The 12,849-nt window shown below is 38.7% G+C and overlaps 1 protein-coding gene across 1 annotated transcript in view; it reads left to right on the forward strand.

Annotated features, from left to right (window-relative positions):
* Window positions 1-231: 231 nt before the first annotated feature.
* THSD4 (thrombospondin, type I, domain containing 4) overlaps window positions 232-12,849 on the forward strand; it is a gene marked incomplete at its 5' end in the record, with an annotated part of 32,538 nt that continues 19,920 nt past the window's right edge. Inside the window, 5 exons of the mRNA XM_009577874.1 lie at window positions 232-407; window positions 4,145-4,241; window positions 5,131-5,373; window positions 10,466-10,595; window positions 12,340-12,544. Coding sequence (XP_009576169.1) covers window positions 232-407; window positions 4,145-4,241; window positions 5,131-5,373; window positions 10,466-10,595; window positions 12,340-12,544 — 851 coding nt within the window. The remainder of the gene's footprint in view (window positions 408-4,144; window positions 4,242-5,130; window positions 5,374-10,465; window positions 10,596-12,339; window positions 12,545-12,849) is intronic.

A 12,849-nucleotide genomic window follows, 5' to 3' on the forward strand; every position in this document is an offset into this window, starting at 1 on the left:
TCTTTTCTTGCAGCATAAACATACCAAGTGTTTGGACAAAGCTTTCTAAGCTTTTTTTTTTAGCACAGCTACTAATATAACTCTTCTTTTCAGCAGCCACACAGCTTTGTCCCCTGGCATCAGAGAACACCTAACAGTGTAATACACCTTTGGGGATTTGATTGGGCACCAGTATGTGAAGGTGATTTCCTCTGATCAAAGTCCTTGTGTTTCTGTCCCCATCCTCTACAGCGTTGCGGAGTCGATCAGGACGGTCCATCATCAATGGAAACTGGGCAATTGATCGACCTGGGAGATATGAAGGTGGTGGGACAATGTTCACTTATAAACGCCCAAATGAAATCTCCAGCACTGCAGGAGAGTCGTTTTTAGCTGATGGTCCAACAAATGAAGTCCTTGATGTCTATGTAAGTTTCTTGTATTTAGATTAATCTTCCTGATGGAAAAAAAATTGTTCAGTTCATTGTTAACACGCAATACTAAAATTGCATTCAGTACCAATACTTTATTACTGTTTTGTTCCTTTAATTTTGAAACATTATTTCTGGTATTTTACTATTGCTATTGTTGCTCCCATCTTGCTCCAGATCGTAGGAAATCTAAATAACGATGAAGCCTTTTTCTCTCAGACTTTACTGATCCAGAAAAACCAATTTTACTTGCTCAGTAAAATAGGGATAAAGCATACAAATATCTGGGATTTTTTTGTGAACTTGATTTTCTCCGGATACTTTTCTACTCAAGCAAATTTGGCATAGTTTAATTTTACAGTGAACTGAAGCAAATACCTAAATCAGACAAGGCCTCTCACAGAGTGATACCATCTCAGTTTTCTTTAAAAGAAACATAAGTCCAAAACACTATAGAATGTGGGATTTGAAGCAGAGCAGTTTTAATACGAAGCTGTGCTAGGAGACCATAGATAATAGCCATTTGAGAAAGGAAGAGAGAAGACAAATTGTGGCTAAGAGGGGGGAATCATATTGAAAAAGCTGTTTACTTCAGATGGGACTTTTACTGCATCATATTGAAATAAAAAATATAACTGGAACTGATTACAACTTATGCAAAGATAAATGGTTTGTTCTGAGATTATACACTTTCACATGTCAAAATCCATTCACTGAAAAAAATAGATTAGCTGGCGATATGGTTGTTTCATCCAGCGACGGCTTTTTTTGCCCTTAAGTGCAATATGGAGTGGAAAAGTGAGTGTGCTGGGTTGTTTCATAGAAAAATGAATAGTAACTACCCTGATTACTCAGCTGGGAAAAGTCAGATATTGGCAAAGTTATTCCCCATCTGCTATATGGTGTCTTAATAAAGCAATGTAATAATTATGCAAACGTTACTTCTTTTTGGATAATTTTTGATTGATTGCAATGTAAGACTGGCAAAAGCCTGGAAGATTAAACGGTTGGGCTCCTAGATTCTGCAATGCAGACTCTGTGTTTTTAAAATGTACGTGTCATTGTGTAATTACAGGATGCTGTGAGCTGAGGTTTGGTCTTAAGTTTTTATTGTCAGCTGATTGATGCCTAATATGTAATGACCCAGAGAGAAAAGGATCAGGAAATGGATTAAACAGATATTTCCAAAGTAATACCATAAAAAACCCTTAAGCTTACATTTATCGTATTTTAATGTTTTAGTTTAGGCTTAGGCTCTTCTTTTTTTGCTTTTGCAATGAATATAAGAAAGCTGGCATGATGGGCATAGCTTTATCAGTTTTGCTCTGTGGCTGCTACTATGGATTGCCACATCTAATTTAACTTCACTCTTACCTGAGATGTTTCTTGTAGATGTGAGGAATACTACAGTTCATTATAAGCTGATAGTTTAGTGTCTTTTTCAATATAGTGTGGGAAGATAAAAATGGATAGTGCTAGATGAAAGAAAATCGATCATCAGTATGACACAGCCTCCCTTACGGGTTGGAAATTTGTAGCTGCGCAGATACAGGTATCTTTTTTCAGGCTTTGTCTTGCAGTTCCTGAATCACGAAATTCTCTTTTTATCCATACTCACGATCTTTGTGCTCTGTGTAGAAAAATGAAGAGATTTGCAGATGGGAACTCCAAATGGCTTTCTGTTCCTTTTTCTTGAGATCATGCTGTCTTTCTTCCACTCTAAAAACATGGAGGAAAAAGCTCTCTAAGTTACAGCAGGTTATAATTAGCAAGATAGAGAGAGATGCAAGTTCTGCCCAAGTGTGAAGTAAACATTGCTACAAAGACTTAGGTCTAGTAACTCAAAGCAAAACTATTGTATAATTCCAGGTATTTTCCTGCAGGAAAGCTGTGACAATATATTCATAGAGACTTCATCAGTTACGCTCTTTATAACATGTGCCTGTCAGTTGTTTTGAGAAATGTGATGGCAAAACCATGGGAACCATTGGAAAGCTGTTCCTGGAGCCATCTTAAGAGCAGGGTCCTGGTTCTGGAAGGTGGGGGTACTCTTCCGCTGAAGTCAGCTTCACAGTGCTCAGTTCTCTCAGGACCAAACACAAAGAAGGTGTATTTCTGGGGTGACAAAGTGACATGGGAAGGACCAACCCTTACAAAAAATATTACAGGCAATGCATTATTAGATGGTTCAGAAAAGTGAATGATCTCTGAGGGACAGAGTTTAGAGGAACAGCTATTATGTTTGGCAAGGAAAAAGTGATTTTGACACAAGGGAAAACGAAGGTCTGAATCTCTAGTTGGTGTTAATTGGTGTGACGAGTTTAGTGAAACCTTGAAGTGTAAGTGTGCTCTGCTGGGTCATAAAGCCATTGGCATAGCATGATTTTTTTCTTTTCGGCCCATGGTTTGTCGGAGCCAAAGAGCTAGTGCAAGCTCTGGTGTTTGGTTTGGTTCTGTTTTTTTTGAAAAAGGTACTTCAAGTTAAAGTGTAATCTGAGGCTTCTACCAATCCCCATAAAGAGTTCAGGACTTTTAAAGCAGCAGTGTCAGTAGAAGCAGTACTGAAGTAATCAAAGCTAAACTAGTGAAATTAGCAGCTGATGGCATCCCTGCATTTCTAGTGTGAGTATGCTCAGGCTCTCAGCAGCAGCAATGTAATACAAGCCAGTTGGGTATGGAGTTTGCTGCTAACAGTTTTAAAAAGCTTTCATAAAGTCGTATCTCGCTCAGGTCTTATTACACCTAACTGCTTAAACAAGCACACAAGAAGTGATACTGACTTTCAGAGATGTGTTCATGGCAGCTCACATGGGCTTGTGCAGCAGCGTTCTGAAACCACTCGGCTTCGTTTTCACATTTAAAGGAGAAAACCTTATGGTTCCTGCCTGTGTTTCATAAAGAACACTTTGATGGAGTTGTTGTGGCTAGCTGTAAAGCAGTGGGAGTCTGTCTGCACTTACGTTACATCTTCATTCAGTTGAAAATTAACGTGGAAGGATGCAGGAGGGTTGCATGAGTGCTCTTCAGCTGCTGTAACAAGTATGTGGGCCTTGTAATCTGTTCACTTGATCTTTGTTAAGCAATGCTTATGGTGAGAGCGGCATAATGTTAGTAATTTTAGCTAGTTGATTGTTGAGTCCCCATTGAGTGGTGCAGAGGTAGCTGCGCTGTGGTGAAAGGAACAGTTTGATTTGTGAGATGGTACACGCGGAACACCACATACGTGCTGTCTGCATGTGCTCCGTTCAAGTACAACTGATAAACCTTAAAAAAGGCAGTTGGCTAGATTGGTAGATTGAGGTCTGTGGTATTTATTTTTCTGTGCTTTGTTTCCTTCTTGCTTATGTGTCCTCAGGCATCTGTCAAACTCCTTATGTCTGAGAATGTTTTGGTGACCGTAGGACTCTCTTCTGCTGCTGAGGCCTGGTGTGAGCCTCTGCTGCCCACACCTTGGCCCCGGGCATGTCAGTTTTACATTTGCCAAAGAAGATTTAGAGAAACAGTTTCTCTGCCATCACAAGCTAGATCAGTTTGCAAACATAGTAACCTGTATTTTCTTATTTTTTCCAGAAACAAATATCTTTTTTTGCATTTTTTGGAGACAGTCATTAACCATTGTTTCTATCCTGACCAATGATAAATAATGTTACGTAGTTTATCAGTTCAAGTGCATATTTAAGTATTAGTAATATAACAAGTGGAAGAACTGAATATATGGCTGTTTTTCTTTTTAGATGATACATCAGCAGCCTAACCCAGGTATACATTATGAGTATATCATTCCAGGAGACAATGTCATTAGTCCTCAGTTGCTTGCTCACAGGAGGCCAGGTAAAATGCCACCATTTCCTGTTATTAAACACCCAATAAGCTACTGGAAAATTTCATACCATTAAATTCAGTGTAAATGCTGCCATTGGTGTGGGAGAGGTGAAAGAGAAGTCTGCATCAATTTGGTAACTTCAGTGAATTAATACTGGCAGGGATTATTTATACTGTAGTAGGGAATCTGGTCACATATTTCTACTTTCAGTAACAATTTTGTTGTTAAAATGTTAACCGTGGCTTTGCGTGAGCTGGAGTGTTGTAACCATGTCTCAGAAATGAAATAGAACATGATTTTTCTTTTCAGAATTTGAGATAATTTAAAACAACCCTTTGCAGTTTCTCTTTCCTCTCCCAACTGGAGAGGATCAAACACAAAACCGTTGCCATCCCAAAGCTAGAATCTGGACAGCTCATCCTCCTGACCAAGGTGTGGGTATGTGCTGTGTGTACTGGTATGAAGTTCTGAAGGACAGTAGAAAATTTGCAAGCAAGTTTGGTGCTACTTTTAATGTTCGTGACTTGCCTTGACAAATTTCTAAGTTTGCAGTCTGTTCGTAATGAGGAGCAGCTGTGCTGTGACATGGGGAGGCACAGAATACAAAGCATGGTACAAAAAAAAAGGCTTTGGGAAATTTTGACACTGGGTGCTTTAACTCTACAGTGTGTTTGGAGGTTCTTCAGTTTTTTGTGTATTTGCTGGCTGAGACTTGGTTATCTTCATTTAAAACAACACAGTCTTTGCAGGACACTATTAGGAGGTCTCTGCATAGCAGATTAAAGCTGCTTTCAAGTTTTATGATGCTCCAGTTGTGATTATTAGTGGATGAAAACATAGACTGATATTTGAAAGTGAGGCTTATTATTTTACTTTTTTGTTATTGTCCATCATCAGGGGAGCCCTTGAACGGTCAGTTAGGAATGCCAGAAAGTACAAATCATGAGGATGAGGATTTGCATAGAGAGACAGATACTCTCACTGGACAGTCAGCTGGAACTTTTCCAGTTATTCAGCCAGGAAGATTTCCTTCTCATCAGCCAGAAAACCAGGTGCCTGCTGTGCAACCACCAAGACAAAACCGAGAACACAACTGGAAACAGATTGGAAAAACTGAGTGCACTACTACATGTGGGAAAGGTAAGTGCTTCATACACCATGCACAGAAAAGAGATGACACATGGGAGGGTTCCACCGTGGGAGAGGAGAAGCGTGGAGGGAAGAAGCAGTGTGACTGTTCAGCAGCTTTTGTATGCACGAAGCATTGCTGGACCTGGTGTTTTCTGTTATCTTACAAGCAAAAGACACATCAGTACTATTATGTGTGCTTATATCTAAATCAGTAGAAACAACAAAATAAAAAATATGAAATACAAAGTATGTAAATTAAAAGGGAATGTGGCATTTGCCTCTGAAAGGAAATATTTCAGGTTTTTATGGCAAGCTGCTCTCCCTCACACCCTTGATACACAGCTGCTTTCCTCAACATTCTTTGGCATTCTTTGTCCTTCTATTTGGCTTCTCCAGCTTTGTCAGGTACACCTTCAGTGCTTTTTGTGTCTTTGTCAACAGTTTTCTGATCTTTACAGGAAGGTTTCACAGGGATTCCATCAGCCATATCTTTGCCTCATTGGATATTGCTGGAACAGCAATAATGTGACTTCAGAAAACAGGTTTTCACAGGGGAGAAGTGGGAAGGAAGAGGGATGGAAGGGGATTGGTAATTAGTGAGCTTTTGGGATGTGGTGGATACTTTGAGCTTGCCAGATTAATCTTTGCCATAAGACATTCACAGTGACCACATATTCAGTAATGCATAGCACAAACAATTCTTTGGAAGAATAAGTTTTTGTGATAGCAGAAGTGAAATCTTTTGTACTAACATAGCCACCCATCACCATACCTCAAAAAATCGCAGAGCTTTGAAATAAAGACCTACAAGTGAGGGAACTCAGCTGATTGTCACCAGTTCATATACATTGAGAACATTTGCTTCCTAATTAGTTTGAGAGGGCACTTTGCGAATTTGGTCCAAGGCCAGATGAGTGTCCATGTTATAGCTACAGATAGAGCTAAAAAATCCAGCAATATTGATACCAGTAAAAATTGCTTCCCAGTATATTGAGAAAACTTCTTTTCTTGGAGGAATTACTGCAAAAGTGTTAGAGCTAAAATACAGCCTATAAAAGTCAGGAGACTTTTTAAAGTCAACCTTTTTGTGGAGAAAAGGAGGGAATGTAAACCAGAATTATTTTGGTTGGCATTTAAATATACTCTGTGTCTTTAATACAAGTCATATGGGCAGAATACTTAATTGCACCTGATTTTTGTTTAGCAGCAATCAGTGAGTATCATCTGCTGAGTGTCTGGATTATCATATACGTGATGAATTTTAGTATCCAAATTAGGTAATTTAGGATGCAATTGCAGGAACACATCAGGGTAAATGCATTCTTCCTTTACGTCATAGAAGTCTTGGTTCTTGTATTTCGTATGGACCTTATGGACGTTTGAACATAGTTCTTGCCATTTCTTCAGAGATCTGGTAGCTATTGGCAGTGGTATTAATGAAATCTGAGTCAAAATGATGAGAGCAAAATTGTAGGAGAACAGAATTCAAAGGATATCTTTCAGCCTCCTATACAGCTTAAATTCACTCCATGAAATTTAGCAAAAGAACTGTCAAAAATGAGTATCTCTTTTCCCGTTATTTGGAGAATGACGTGTGCGTGTTCTGATCAAGTAACAGTCAAAAGAAACTGGACCTTGAGAGCAGGATCCTGACACTGTTGAGATTCTGTGAACATTCCTTGTGATCTTGGTGTGAGAAGCGTTTAAGATGACTGAGCGAATAGATCTGCTAGAATTTGGACAGTGTGGAAACCGCCACCGCATCCTATCAGGGAAGTGAAGTAGCATTTCTTCTGTCTCTGTTGTCCAGAGAGAAGAGGGCTGGTGCACTGCAAATTCCTCCAGTCCTGGAGCCACAGGAACTCCGTCTAAATTTTGTCTGAAAGATCATACAGGACGAGTACCTCATTTAATCTTCTCTGAGGACTGCCTGTGCCTTAAAACTGTTATTTATACCTTGGAAATGACTTGGGATGTGTAATTTGTTATTAGTCATGGCAGCATGTTTGTCACTTTTCTAAAGAAGAATTAGGAAGGACATAAAAGAGTGCAAAATGCTGATTTTTTTCCTTAGATTTCAGAAGATATAATAGCTTTTTCTGAAGTATTAGTGTAAGTTAGCTGGTGAGATACAAAGCCTTACTTGTGATAGAATTAAATTCTTGAACAAATACAACTTTAGTGGGAATTGTATTTTTAAATTTTCTATCCTGAAATTGAAGTGTGCCAGCCAACAGTTACCATCAACTACAGCAACCCTTATTTTATTTAAAGTCATAAAGTCATGATTTAGAATTACTACAGATCTCTGGTGCAATATTTTTTTGAATACATGGCTGAATGTATTGATCTCCCTTCTTTCTATTTCTTGATCACAAGAAATAGAAATACCTGTTGGTTGCGTGACAAAGGCAATTGATTTCAGTAAACCCAGGATGAGATGTTTGAATTGTTAATTTCAAAATATGATAATACAATTTTAAAAATTATTTAGCAGTTGCCATTAAATCTATAGAGGTTTTGAGCTCCAGAGGAGGTAATTAACCACAGATCTTAGACAAAGACTGCAAGTTCAAGTGGATAATTAGAAATTGAAAGCTGGAGAAAACTGATCTTCAATCCAGTGGCCTAAGACTTGTAGTGTCAATAATCTTATGAATCAGTGTCACTGACAGTGCAGGCTTTAGTAAACCCACATTTGGGGTATGTAAGCTTTAACTGTTACAACCTAGCCCTTTTCTACACTCTTTTTAGACACAAATGCCAACTAAGATGCAGCTGAGTTTTCTGTGCAAATTGCCTAGGTCTTCTGGGTAAGATGGGACTTCTTTTTGCCTTTGACTCAGAGGCATGGCAGTTGGTTTTTGTAAATGTGCAGACATATATTTTGATCTAAGGAAAAGAAAAGTCTATTTTGCAGAAAGGTGAAGCTATTGTACTAATAACTTGTGCCCTGCTTCTTGCTACCTTGCCAGTAACGTGGAAAAAACCCACTTTTCTATAATCTTTCCGATGCTTGGTCTAGAGACACTGTTGTATAGGGTGCATTCCTGAGATAGAGCGGTAGCTTTCCTAGATAAACGTAGGTGTTACAGACAAGAGCAGTGTGAATGTGAGCAATATGAGTTCTGTTGAAAAAGTGCTTGCTTAAACCACCTGAATTTTGGTTTTTATCTCGTTCTATTTCTGATTGCAAACACTGAGAATTAGGCATTTATGACTCTGTCGTCAGGTTGTACACTGTATTTCCCCAAATTCTGAAGTATAGTGTTAATATCAAGGTCAGTCAGTATAGTTTTACTTTAAAAATACAGCCTTATTCAAAGGCAAAATGACAAACATGAAATCTGAGAAGGAAAGCATTCCAGGAAAAGGAGGAAAGCATTACAGGAAAGGTTTGTGGGAAGAATTGTAAACTGTGTATCTGCTTGTCTGGTTCAATAGCATTCCACTTGTGCTTATTTCATTCTGTGGAAGAAAGTTAGGTCTAACCTAAGCAAAATGTTTCTCTTTCAGTTCAGAGTTAATTTTCCTGTTCATGGTTTCTTCCTCTGCGTAATTCTGAGTATCCCCACTAATAAGGCTTCAATACCAATAAATAGTCATTTGGAGTTACTTCTTGTAGGATAGCCTAAAACAACTAAAATCACCCAATTTTTAAGTCAGTGGGTCTAGCTTCAAGTGGTTGAACTGGCAGTTGTGGGCTGTACTGTGACCACTTCGGCTGAGCCCTGTTTCTCTTGTAACAAAATGGCTCCTATTACCATGGAGGTGCCCTCTGCCATTGCTGTACCATAGTGAGAGGAGGGATTGCTGCCACTTTACACAGTATAAACATGGCAGAGAGAGAATCAGCAGACTTTTGTACTACTTTCTAAAAAGAACTAAAAAGAAAATTTTTCCTAGTCTTCCGTTTGCTGTTTATGTACTTGTAGAGTTGCCTTTCACATTCCTTGCCAGATTCAACTCCAGGAGGGCCTTGCCTTTCCTAACCACATCCCGGCACAATCAGACAGCATCTCTGTACTCCAGGATCACCTGCCCCTGCTTACACCTCTTGTACTTCCTTTTTATGTCTAAGTTTAGTTAGGAACTCCTTGCTTATCCATGCAGGCCTCGTGCCAGCTTTGCTTGATTTCTACTTGTTGAGACAGACCTTTCTTGAGCTTGGAGGTGGTCGTCTTTTATTATCAACCAACTCTCCAGGACCCCTCTTCTTTCCAGGGCTTTATCCCATGGGATTCTTCCAAGCAGATCTCTGAAGAGGTTTGGGTCTGCTCTTCTGAAATTCATGGTTATGGTCCTGCTTTTTGCCCTGCTCCCTCCTCTTAGAATCCTGAACTGTACCATTTCGTGGTCACTGCAGCCAAAGCTGCAGTCACATCCCTGACTTTTTCTTCCTTGTTTTTGTGTATCAGGTCTAGCAGAGCACCTTTCCAGGTTGGCTCCTTGATCACCTGTGTCAGGAAACTTGTTAACGTACTCCAACTTTTCACTTACCAAATACACGTAGGCATGTTAGCACCTTGCTCTTTGTCATCATTTTGGTAGTCAATTTGCAATAGTAATAGGAGTAGAGTTCTGTCTTTCTGCTCTAGCATGAAAATTATTTAAAGACTGAGCATTAAATATGGAGAGTAGTAATTTTTAGTGAGCCTTAGACTTACAAATCTTTTCAAAAACCAGGTAAAGTGGATAATATTCTCATGTGTTTACTCACCACGTAACTCTAAAGTAAGGAGGCTCAGTCTCTTTCCAGAAGCACAACAGATTGACTGCTAAATTTGTCCTCCTCTCAAACCTGTGTTGTGGCCACTTGGCTGCAATATAAAGATCTCATGCAGACCAAGGAGCATGTTTTTTCAGCCTGTCCTACAATGCTATGCTGTACTTTCTGTATACTAAGGACTTCCCTTAATGCTACAATGTAAACAATACAGCATTCAACTCTCACATTTGGAAATTTTGGATAAAATCTTAGTCTGTATTTCCTGTTGTTAAGTTACGCTTTTCCTTTCTGCATCAGTGTTGGATGCTACTGTTATGGCTTATACTGCAGAGTCTTTTGCAATGCATCACCTAATTTTCTTCTTCATTTCAGGGTCACAGTACCCAGTTTTCCACTGCGTCAACAGAATCACTCATGAGGAGGTATCTGAGAGTTACTGTGACAGCAGCACCAAACCCATTCCAGAAGAGGAGGCCTGCAACCTCTTCCCATGTCCAGCTTTGTAAGATACTACAATTTAAGTCAAGTGAAATAAGCCAATGTCACTGAGGTTTTGCATGTGAAAGAGGCTATTCTAAGTAGGAAACTAGTTTGAACTTCTAAGTACTATGCACTTGTGTCATAAAGTGTAGTGGATGTTTTTTCCTTAGTTGTTGGTGGCCCTCCCCTTCACAGGGAGCAATAGCATTCAGAGAAGACAAAAGGGAAGTTGGCAACAAGTGAGTGTAGTAGTTTCTCAAAATTTGTGTGATAGTTCAGGCATGCACACTACATGGTCTCTCTATGTGTACATTTTTTCAAGTGACAGGCTTCTGCATATACCTGTCTAAAGAAGAGGCTCTGTAGGTTATATCACTCCATAGTGGATCAATGTGCTGTAGTACCCACCCATTCATTCCATGGTGCCATATTTAAAGAAGAGATTAGGCCAATAGTGCTCACAACAGCCCCCTCATAAACATCACCTCTCTTTCCTGGAATTCAGTAGTTCTTCGACTCAAAGACTGGATTCTGAAGTGGTAGTCCTTGTTTCCAGCACACTAATACACCAGCTCAGGTTTCATTTCCTTCTGAAAAGACATTTGCCATCAGGAGACTGTGACTTACAATTGGCTAAGCAACTTCTTTTAAATAGTCAAAAAAAAAAAAAAAAAAAAAAAAAAAAGGTCAGTTAATCCAGGGTGTATACCAAGAAGAGAAAAGGATTAAACCCAGTTGCCGTTATAGCAGCTTTATTTCAGGTCAGCAGCTGTATTTTCCATCTCTCTTGTGGTTACATTCTTCAGTTCTTTTCTGAGCAGCAAGTGGCCACTCCTTACCCCACAGAGGTTTCTAATGGCGTAAGTGCTGTTACAGCGTTAGAGATGCCTGACAAGCAATTTCCTAGTGCATATTAGATACTCAGGAACTTCTGAAGCCATTTACTTGGAGACAACTTCTCTCACCCAGCATTTTTCTCACCTTTTTCTTTCTAACAACTCATTAGTTCAGCTTCATTTGTTTACACAGGATAATATCAAGAATATAAACAAAGATATGTAAATATTTATTAAAAAATACAGAGATTTCGCTTGCTCTCCACAAGAGTTCTGAAATAAAATGTGTGAACAATTCAGATACTTCCCTTATTTGTGTATGTCTTCATGCTTGAAATGAAAACTGAAAGGGAAAAATGACATGTTTATATAAAAGTGATTAAATAAATACAGTGAAATCTTGGAATAAGAAGAATATATCTAGGATTTTTTTTCATCTCTAAACTTAAATGTATTTATTCATTGCTTATAATTTGCTACTTCAATTTTACTGATGAATGAATGCCTGCATGCATTACGTGATTTTTGTGGTATTGTCCTTTTTTAGAGCCTGCTGCAGACAAATTTTATGCAACACCTCCTAACTTTTTGGGAAGTGTCATTAGAGCAATAATATATATTACAGATAGATTCTTTAAAAAAACAAACAGCTATTAGTGGCTTAATTAATGTTTGTAATATGTCTTGAAACCATGAATTGTGCAATCTGTATGCGTGCTTATTATTATCAACCACTACAAGTAGATTGTTTACAAGTATATAACCTTGTCTTCATAAAGGATTAAGTTATGCATGCAGAGGCTTAAGTGTTATTTTATAAGATTCTGTACCAGCATCAGAATCATGTCATTCGAGTTGTGTTAAGATTAGTATTAGAGGAATCTTTACTGAAAAAGTACGTCCTCTTTTTTTTTTTTTCTTCTTCTTTAGCTGGGATATAGGGGAGTGGTCTGAGTGCAGCAAAACATGTGGCCTTGGCATGCAGCATCGACAGATCTTATGCCGGCAAATGTATGCCAATCGTACCTTGACAGTTCAGCAATACCGCTGTCATCACCTGGAGAAACCAGAGACAACCAGCACTTGCCAGCTGAAGATCTGCAGTGAATGGCAGATTAGGACAGAGTGGACTTCAGTAAGTATGATTGATTAACGTGGGGCATAAAACCTCAGAAAAAAATAAGAATTTTCTTCCAGGTATCACTAACCAAACATGGAATTTGTTTTTGTTTGAAACAAGGAAGCAGAATGTGAAAAGCCTTGGAAATATGTGAATCTTAGTTCAAAAAAATGCTGCTCAATTATGACCATTAAAGTTTACTGTTCATTCAGAAACTTTCAACCAGAAACAAGCTGAAAAAGAGCAATTGAGTAGTACAAAACACGCGGATGTGTGTGTACAGAAGTACACAAGCTTTCTGAGCAATGATTTTTTTTAAA

The sequence above is a fragment of the Fulmarus glacialis genome, unplaced genomic scaffold (assembly GCF_000690835.1).
Source record: "Fulmarus glacialis isolate BGI_N327 unplaced genomic scaffold, ASM69083v1 scaffold13395, whole genome shotgun sequence".
Lineage (NCBI taxonomy): Eukaryota > Metazoa > Chordata > Aves > Procellariiformes > Procellariidae > Fulmarus > Fulmarus glacialis.